The 11102-nt window shown below is 33.2% G+C and overlaps 1 protein-coding gene across 4 annotated transcripts in view; it reads right to left on the bottom strand.

Moving 5' to 3' along the window:
- Nucleotides 1-293: 293 nt before the first annotated feature.
- The window catches only part of LOC149801744 (uncharacterized), a 204032-nt gene continuing 193223 nt past the window's right edge, over nucleotides 294-11102 (bottom strand). For all 4 annotated transcript variants that reach the window (XM_089956068.1, XM_089956066.1, XM_089956065.1 and 1 more), the window contains exon 9: nucleotides 294-10809. In XM_089956068.1, coding sequence (XP_089812194.1) covers nucleotides 10612-10809 — 198 coding nt within the window. In that variant the 3' untranslated portion in view covers nucleotides 294-10611. The remainder of the gene's footprint in view (nucleotides 10810-11102) is intronic.

Genomic DNA, 11102 nt, shown 5'->3' with positions numbered 1-11102 from the left:
TATTGTCCACTTTAACTTATTCAAGCAACGAGCAGCATGAACTCAGATCTGTGGTTGCATTATGTTCCAGGCAACCAGTCTACACTGTTCAATTCAAATAATTGATAGAATGAACAGCATGGACCAAGATCTGTCAGTACTTTGGCAGATCTGTGTCTTTTATTCACTGTACAGTACAGTGCAGTGCAGTGCAGCACAGTACAATACAGCACAGCACAGCACAGTACTTTATAGTATAGAATAGTACCTTTTGAGAATTTAAGTGAAGGCTAAACAGCAAATCCAGACTAGAATTAGCAGTCTATTTTTATTCAGAATGATAAAATCGACTCCTTGTTAATGCACCATTTTCACCAACTGTGAAAATTGTGTGCAGAACTGCACACCGATGAAACAAATAAAATGTTGTATTACCTTGTTCTATAGGTATTAATTTTTAAGTAGATTGCTTCAAGATTCTTAATTTCAAATACTGATTTGTACCTGTAGCTTGGATACAGTAACTAGAGAAATCATACATGATTTCTTCCTGCTAATGTAGTTACAGTTGAAATAATCATTGGTGAAAAATTTACAACAGAAGTTTACTCATTTCTAAACACTTGTATATCTTGCATAAATTAATATTGTTATATATAAACTCTACACAGTATACAAAATATAATACTAATTCCCATGCACAACCGATAAGGAAGACAATGTGCATAAATAATACCATCTAGACATGCTTAGACGTCATTCCAAATGCAAACTGCACAGTGATCTGCCATCATATAATGTGCCAGCATATCTGGATCTATGCAATTTATTAGGAGTAATCATTAAAATAATCAACATTGACCTTGATCTGCAGGTGCATTATGCGATGGCAAATACGGGTCTATATTTGTTTGCAGGTGGACTTATAAGCAAGTATATATGTTACCTTAAATTGCATAATTAATTAATGATAATTGCCAAACATACCATCAGTATAATCAATACATTAGTTACACGATCATAAAAGTGGGACGGACTTACTGTAGACTGATATTTATGGCAGAATGTCTGACTGCATGACAAATATATATATGGACTTTGCCACAGTCAATTTATAATACAGCAGGAAAATCTTTTTTTTTTGCCGATAAGATAAAATATCTTAGATTTGTGTGGAGATCTACTTCAGTATAGTCTTGGAATTTAACGTTCACTTGTGTGAGGGATTTTGTAATGGGATTTTTACAGGTCAGATTGATGTGGTGCAGGACCGAATTCACATTATTATGATTAGCCTTATTAGATTGGTTCATTCCAAACCATACAGCTAATAGAAAGCTGGGTTTTATGACCACATATAAATGTGTTCCAAAGGGAGGTTATGCAGATTGTTAAAGTACCTAAATACATAAACAAAACGACATACGGATTGTGTTCCTAGTCAGCAGAAAGAACCAGTTTGATATGGGATAAGAATATGTTGAGGTCATTAGATGAATTCATAAGCCATATCAAACAAGTTCTTTTCCTAGACTAAAATGCAAACAAGAATGTGGTTTGTATTTATTACATACCCCCTCTCTCTGAAGTTATGTATTATTCTTTACTCAAAGTATGTTAGTCATTTAGTCCACTTAAAAGCACTTTTGTCATTAATGATGGATGATTTGACGCTAATTGCCAAGATTGTTAGCCTAGATTCATACAACTTGTGTACAATAAATAGGATGATCTCTATTATATAATAAAAAGTGAATATACATGTACTTTTTTCCCCAACAAATCTAGGTTTGGATAATCACATTTCAATATTACATATTATACATATTTCAATATTACATAATATACACATTTCAATATTACATAACATACATATTTCAATATTACATAACATATATATTTCAATATTACATAACATACATATTTCAATATTACATAACATATTTCAGTATTAAAACTGCATATCAAATATACCCATGTGGTACAAAATTAATGCATCTTTCTTGTCCATTATTCAAAGAAATGTTGATGATTCAAATCATTTAAATAACAAAAGCTAATGAACTTTCATTCAAAAATGGCCATTTTATTTTCTTCAAAAAAAAAGAGAAAAACAAAATACAATTACTCTGACTAGCTCTTATTGGATTCCAAACATTGTCACATCATAATAAATTATAAACCACAATTGCATTATCAGCAGCTGGAAACTGGTTATTTCAATCTTCTTAAGTAATCAAAAATGGTGAAAAATTAACCACTAATGACAGTACCTGACATTTTGCCATTTTGCTTATAAGTCCAACTGCTAACAACACAGACCCTGATCTGCCATCACACAATGCACCAGCAGATCAGGGTCTATATTGTTTGTTCTATTGATTACTCCTAAGAAATTATATAGACCAAAATTTTGAAAGTAAAACCAGCATGTTTCTTGGAAATAGGGCAGCTGCTATGAAGAGAACATAATACTGTTAGGAAAGTGCATGGAAGGCTACAGACAAGCATACTCGTATGTCGTAGTTACATAGAAGCTGTTTTTTTTCTTCTAGAAAATGGTCTGAAAGATTAATGGGATGTTAATAAAAATAAGAAATAAAATTATTAATTTTTTGGGGAGGGGGACACACCAAAAATGCATAATCCAAATATGTTTACGCATAAGGCATAATTAGTGGAAAAAAGCATAATGATTATGTTAAAAGTGTAATGGTTGGCATGTATGGGGCAGTAGTAATGTAGGCCTTACAGCAAACAGTGTAGACCCAAATCTACAGTTCAACATTAAAGACCAGGAGCAATGCTGATTATATAAATTGATACACAGAATGATAAGCACAGATCCTGATCTACTGGAACATCAGCACAGATCCTGATCTACTGGAACATTATGTAAATGCAGATTTGAATCTTCACTCTTTATAGATGGAAGCTTACAGTTCATTAACATGGTAGTACATCACAATATACCACATGACAGTACATCACAATATACCATATGATACAACACATGGTGGTACATCACAATATACCACATGATACAACACATGGTGGTACATCACAATATACCACATGACAGTACATCACAATATACCATATGATACAACACATGGTGGTACATCACAATATACCACATGACAGTACATCACAATATACCATATGATACAACACATGGTGGTACATCACAATATACCATATGATACAACACATGGTGGTACATCACAATATACCACATGACAGTACATCACAATATACCATATGATACAACACATGGTGGTACATCACAATATACCACATGATACAACACATGACAGTACATCACAACAGATGCATGATACAACACATGGTGGTACATCACAAGAGACCACATGAAACAACACATGGTGGTACATCACAATGCATCACAATACATGCAAATAACAGATCCCTTTGGTCAGAACTATGTCACATATATTACAACTGGCATAAGCTGTCATACAAGTTCAAGCAATAATTCTGTCAACTTCTGCATGGCACAATTCAACAAAACAAAGTAGAAACATAGTCATCTTTAAAGGACGTATCGCCCAGCACCCCCCCCCATTATATAAAGACTTTGACCAAAAGTATCCCATGGTCAAACACTCTCAATTTTAATATTACATACAATTATGATATACTTTGTTTCCATGGCAACCATAAGATACTGAATGCCAAAAAATTATTGTATCAAACTGGCATTCTGTGTAACTTACTTGTCATGTATATAGAGTTTGGTTCATGGCTGGTTGATTTCTATGGCACTTTAAACTCATTATTGGCTACATCATGACAAGAAAATGGTAGCTAAGTCCATTTCTTAAGGGAACAAACCCAATGCTCCAATATTACATACCAGATAGATCAATAAAATAGAAACTTGCTGCACTGCAGCATATCCTTTTCTTTATTATCTTTAATTCTGTTCCCCCCCCCCCCGCTATAAAAGAAGATAATGACAATGGGGGGGGGGAGGATGTAGAGCAGCTGTATTTGTTTAATATTGGTAGTTTCTTTATGTATTTTTAGGTTTCAAGTAAAGTAGATTTATCTTATTCCACTGCAGTGCTCCAGTCTGAAATTTCTTGGGAGGGGGGAGTCCAGGTAAAGAGCACTTTTTGATTTCCAAGCCACTCTTTATATTACTTCCTTCTCAAATAGTAATCTATCAAGTACAATTTTTAAAGAAAAAAAATGATCACAGCTATTAATGTTGACATGTTTATTAAATCTGGGTCCAAATTAAAAAGTTGAAAACTTGCATTCTATTACTTTCCACACTTAAATTATGCATAGTGACTTGATTACTGTCTACACTTACATTGTGTGTAGTAAAAAGATTACTGTCCAGTTACATTGTGTGAGGTTAAACACTGACCACACTTACATTGTGTAGTGAAATAATTACTGACCACACTTACAGTGTAGTGAAATGATTACTTTCCACACTTACATTGTGTGTAGTGAAAAGATTACTGTCCAGTTACTTTGTGTGAGGTGAAACCCTGACCACACTTACATTGTGTGTAGTGAAATGATTACTTTCCACACTTATATTGTGTGTAGTGAAATAATTACTGACCACACTTACATTGTGTGTAGTGAAATAATTACTGACCACACTTACATTGTGTGTAGTGAAATAATTACTGACCACACTTACATTGTGTAGTGAATTTATTACTGAAAGGGTTAGTAGCATATTTCTTTCAAAATATTCAAGGTTTTTTCAAGGTTTAAAATCATGTTTTTCAAGGTGCATTCTTATATAAATTTTAAAGGATACATCAATGAAACTGTATGTAAACACATCTTAATACTTACTATTACTTCTTACGAGGAACATTTCTTGCAAATTTATTATTTTAGAAAAAGAAAGATGAGTTAGGAGTATTATCATTGATGTCATTCCCATTAATACTAAACATCCTACATCTGGGCATTATAATAATGTACAGCATCTGAACAATTTTCATTTGACTCTAATAACACTACACTATTTAAAAAGTCCAAAATATTTTAGAATGAATTTTTCAGTTCTTGTAGCTTGTCATCAATCTGTTTTTCAAGAGCTCCAAGTTCAGCGATTTTGTCCTAACACTTTTTCTCAAACTATTTGATGTTGTGACAAAGGAAATTTTCCTAATAGTCTCTGCTTTCAATGCATAGTCATCAGCATCAGCTGTCATTGTCTTAATGTCTTTTTCAGTACCTGGTTTTCTTCTTCACCCACCCCCATAAAACAAACAAAAAGTAACAAAGATATTTGCTTTATTTATATTATCACTTAAATAAAAACAGCATATGGATATTTTAAAGTATTTCATATTATATTAATATTTCTCTCAGCTTAGCTGTATTCTATATTTTTAGATTTATCGTGTTCATTGCAATTATTGTCTGTCCTATTTCCACTCAATCCATAAATAGAACCGGATCGAACTAATTTCATAATTAAGACTTTACACAGTTTCTATTCTGAAACATGAATTTGTGTTCACAGGCATACCTCTTCGTCAAAAATGATTTCATGCTGAAGACTTCATGTTTTGCCATAGAAGCTGTAATGGGTGGGGTTTTTTCCCAGCTGCATGTAACTGAAAACCACTCTCTCCCATTGCATGCAAATCAATATCCTTCTGGCATAATTTGCATTTTGCAAAGCTCTCTTTATCCTAACTTTATATTTTTCTTCAGCTAGCCACTGAAGTTGGAATCAGCAGCCAGACATTTCATAGTGTACAAATGATTCAAATTTAAACTGCGGCTACATCTGGGCTTCATACAATCAGAAGCTCAAAATGTATGACTGCGCAGTGGCCAGATGTGGAAATTTCCATTCCGGCATAAACTTAGCGAGAGACTATTTTGTTTTTGGTTGTTTTTTTTTTAAATTTCCTTTTCCTTTTTATTTAAATCTGTAAAACAAAAACTATTTATTGATTCCTTTTGGTTTCAAGAAAATCAAGGCTTTTCAAGGAACCCAGACAATATTTTGAATTTTCAAGGTGTTATCAAGGCCTTGAAGGACATATTCATTTTTCAAGGCTTTTCAAGGTTTTCAAGGTCTGCTATGGACCCTGTACTGTCCACACTCACATTGTGTTGCGAAATGATTCTTTTCAAATACCTGTGAAACTTACTGTAAACACCAATCACACTATGTATGTGTTACATATTATATGCATCACATGTGCATATTTTCATTCTCACCTTTCTTTTCCCAAAATTTGGCAGTTCATTAATAGTAAATTAATTTAAACAGTGTATAATGGTTCTTTCCCTTTTCTTGGATTCAAATGACTAACTTAAGGACAAAAAATATGTGGACATCTGTAAACATTCACATTGCACATATAAAACAAAATCTGGACATTTAATGAAGAGCTGTTTTTTACAAAATGGAGGTGTGGAATGGTTGTACTTTACAAATTTTCTGATTTTCCCAATAGTCCATTTTTAGCTCAGTGCTGTTGTATGGTAGGCATAGATCCCTCAAACAACCACAGTGATATGGTAAGATTTAAAGTTGTGTTTAGCTTTTTATTTGAAAACTTAGACCTGACACTTTTTATTTAAAATGGCAGAAAGAATCTGTGATGGTATATATGGGGTTCGTGAACTGTAATATAATGGGCACCTCCATGATAGAGAGCAGTAACACCTTTGATATATAGCAAAACTCTGGGGAAAGCATAGACCTGCTTCTGTATGTGTCATCTGATTAGAATGTGATTTGGAATTAGTAATTCAGGTCTTAAAAACAACTTTTAAAACAAAAAATAACTAGTAAGGCATATGAGACACAAAAACATCTATATAAAGACCATTATCTTTGCAGTTCAAAAAGGCTGAGTGGTGCATAGTGGGTTGACATTTTGAAGGGTGATGCATTGTGATCTCTCTTATTTGTGACTGGAGCACTGCACTGTAAGTTATTCTACCGTCATTACTTCTATCACCATAACATTTGAATATGATGATGTCATTAACTGCTATTTAGAAAATATCCAAAAAAACATGAAAATAATTTTACTATCCTAGACCCACAAATGCAAGATATTCAATTATGCATAAGAAACAGCAGTATTTAAAGTATTCATGTGAAATGTCATAATACAAGCAAACATCCAGAGTATTGACATAATCCAAACATTTTTATAATCACCCCCAAACAGAATAGGCCATCTATTTTCAATCAAATAGAATAAATGCTACATTAAATACAGTGGCTTGACCTGGCTAGGAAAGAGACCAAAACTCCAGTCAGGCTACGCTATCCATAATTTCTAACTGAAGTCAGACAGAAAAGGCTACAAAAGGCACACACTTCAAGTCTGCTGAAAAATCATTAAAAAAAACTAGCATCAGGCCCATGTGGGCCTGACAGCCTCCATTTGGCTGGGATATACTTGTGAGCAACATGTAAAAGCTGTTGGCCATGAAATCTGTTAGCAGGATGCTTTCTGCAGAAATTACTTTCACTGTTGCTGATTACACATCAAGAAAACATCGTTGTTTTCAAGGTTTCTCTAATTTTTATATCTTCATCCTTGTGTAATGACACATCAACAACATTTGTCCAAGACTGAAAGGTCTAAATGCCAGTATGCCTTCTGTTGAAGTTGTTTCATATGTTAGTAACATATATGATGGCATATCAGTATCGACTGCAAATATGACAGGCCTTCAAGGTTGAACGTTTAGTCAAATTTAGTAGAAACATTTTATACTAATTTTGAGAAGTTATTAAATGACTGTTCTGATTATTCTATGGTGGCCATATTTGACAGTGGATAGATGTCATTATTACAAATTTGAAATTCTGTTCAATTATTACAGATGTCATTTAAACACTTATTTTTTAATAATAGCTACCATATTTGATGGTGGATCAGTACAAATCCTTCATCCAGCATCATTTCTGTTAAATACAGTAAAATTTTGTTGAGTACATGTTTTGGATAAGTTATAAATAGCAATTCTGAATGGATGATGTGCAAAGGATGATAGACCATACAATAAGCTCACGTTGCCTTATGGCCAGGTGAACTAAAAAACAATAAACCACAGAAAATCTGCTCCAACCATGAAGGTTTCTACACTAAGTAAAACTACTACTAAAAATAACAAAGTAGTTACAAAAGAGTTTTGTACTTTTAACTGGCCATTTCATCTAAATTACATAAATCTCTATGGTAACTGAAGCGTGATATGGCTAAATGGCATGAATTATCCAAGAAAACAAAACATGATGCTGGCCAGGGTCTGCATGCCAAGACAACTGATGATGTTTGATAATGAGTGCATTTATTTAGCTAAAAAGGTCTAGCGAGTACTGAAGCTATATTCGACCTTGAAAGTTTGTGTGATAAAATGTTAATGAAACTAAAGGGTGGTTAATATTGGGTTTGCTGAAGTTATCAATATGCCGAAATTCACCCCCAAAAGTACAGTGAATGGCATGTTGCATGCTTTCCCCATGTTCAATAATCCTCTAAGGAGACACCGGCATACTATTGTTTGTTAACTTGGGACATTAATGACCTCTACCTCTAGCCAAAGTCTTGAACTGAACTTAATGCACAAAAACTATGACCTGTAGATCGAATTTATAGGTTTCTTTATTACCTTAAGTGCAAGTCATTGAGAAAGTTTTATCAATGAATAAACTCTAGAAGAAAAGTCATTCTACAAAATTTATTTTTCTCCTAGCCAGTGATATTGACATTTGACACCAAAATTCAAGCCTTCTTCCATACATTCAGTGCAAGCCCTCCACAAGCTTTGGTCATGGTTGTTAGGTTATTATGCAAGAGACATTTTTCATTTTAAGTCAATGAGACCTTGATCTTTTCACCCCAGAAATCAAGTGCAAGTCATCCAAAAACTTTGGTGAAACATACTTGGTCAGTAACTGATTTTTTTTTGAGCAGAAATCATTTCTCTTCTTTCACTCAGTGACCTTTACCTCTGATAGTCTGACCCTATAATCAACAGATGTCTTGCTTACTCTTTTGTACAAGCAATCCATAATAAACTTAATGTTATTCTGTTGAATCTGGTTTTCTTCTTTCAATCACCTTGACCTTTACAGTTTGACCTTCAAATTGATAGGCTTCTTCCTTATCCCAAGTGAAAGCCATGCACAAGGTCTGGTCCAAGTATATGATGTATTTTGTGGAAACCATTTTTTCTTTGCTTGGTCAACATGACCATTTCACTCCAAAATCAATAGGATTATTCCTTTCTCTTAAGTGCAAGGAATACAGTTTGGTAACTGCAGATAATTGTGCTAAAACTGTTTTTATTAGTTCTTTCAGTGATGACTTTTGGAACCAAACTCAAATAGGTTCTTCTTTACCCCAAGTACAAATTATCCCCAAAATTTGGTAACTGCAGACAACTCTAATTATTTTGCAGAAAGAACTACATAAAATATAACAAGATATAATGAAAATTATATTTGATAATTAAGTGCATCATGAATCTATGTATAAAGAGATTGATTGCTTCATGCCAACATCAATTACCCTAACATATCAAGGAGTAGATAACTCTGGAAAGTACCAAAACTACTTTCCATGCAAATATCACACTAGTACAGCTGCAGATTTTAAAATCTCTGCATCATAAATACATCCAGTGGAGATGAATCAAATCAAAAACATGATCACACATACACATATATAAGCAAAAATTGTCCTGAGAGAAAACTTAACAAATGCACTCTTCTACTTCAAGATTCTTCACACTTGTCACCAAACTTTGGGGAACTAAAATTTCATTTTTCTATGAAACTTTTAGTTCCCCATTTTATCTATCTGAGAACAAATAACATTAAAAAAATTCATTAGTCTAAATGATAATTTTAAAGCCAATTTACAACTTATGTAATTGTATACAACTTTAGATACTGTATATTAAATATGTGTATTATTCCTAAATTTGTATTTTTCATTGTTGTAGACATCATCATCATATGTATTCATGGTGATGCTTATAGTTGGACATTATGAGCATCTAAAAATAGAATAAACAGTGTTACAATGAGACTAAACTTGTCCAATAAATTTGGATTAAAGACTTGTGGCAAAGCTTTGCAACTTGATTGCATTGCATGATCTTACTTGGTAGTTAAAAACCTGTAACAGATTTAAAATTTGCATTAAAAAACTTTCGTTAAAATATATTAAGCAAAAAGATCCTGTTAAATACACTACTATATATACTTGCTTGTAAGTTGGGGCCAACTGCAAACTGCATAGAACCAGATTTGCTGATGCATAATGCACCAGCAGATCTGAGCCTCTGCAGTTTTTTAGGAGTACTTAGCAGAACAAAGAGCATCAACCCTGATCTGCTGATGCATTATGTAACAGCAGAACAGGATCTATGTTGTTCGCAGTTGGACCAGACTTGTATATTCAGATATATATGGTAGATGATTCCTGGTAAAATCTAAAATACTCTCAATGCTTCATGAATTCAAAGACCTGAAAGAATAATACATGCAGGGTGTTCAGCAACATTCCTTCATCTCTCATGGGGCTCATCCTTTCAAATGCACATCAATGATCAAAATTTAAAACAGTTCCATTAATCTCATTGTTAGCTGCTGGATTCTTTGCAAAGCATTGATACAATTTGTTCATGAATTTCATAAAGTTCTGTAATTTTGCTGCCTAACTGGTCTTGCATATGTAAAAGATCACGGTTTTCTTGTTCTTGCCCTGTTTTATAGTTTTGTAATAATTGTTTCATCTCCTGCACTTTAGATGCCAATCCTCTATTCTCCTCTTCTAAACCCTGAGAAAAGAAAAGAACAAGAGAAATAAAAAAAGAAAAAAATTACTTTTAAAAAAAAGAGAATTGCTTGATATGTGTCCATAAAATGTAAAACTCACCTTTTTTGCAGCTACAGTATAAGAGAAATGAACCTGAACAAAAGGCATGGATGTTTGGAAAGATGTAGGTAATACTATATACAGTGCATACAAATCTGAACGATACAAAGAATTTAAAATGCTTTATATGTGAGACCAATTTGAAAGTGGTACAGTTATTTATGACAAGTTCCTCTCAAATATCTATGATATCAT

This window comes from Sinohyriopsis cumingii, chromosome 4, assembly GCF_028554795.1.
Source record: "Sinohyriopsis cumingii isolate HCF-2022 chromosome 4, ASM2855479v2, whole genome shotgun sequence".
Taxonomy (NCBI): Eukaryota; Metazoa; Mollusca; class Bivalvia; order Unionida; family Unionidae; genus Sinohyriopsis; species Sinohyriopsis cumingii.
This window is presented reverse-complemented; position numbering and strand designations above follow the sequence as displayed.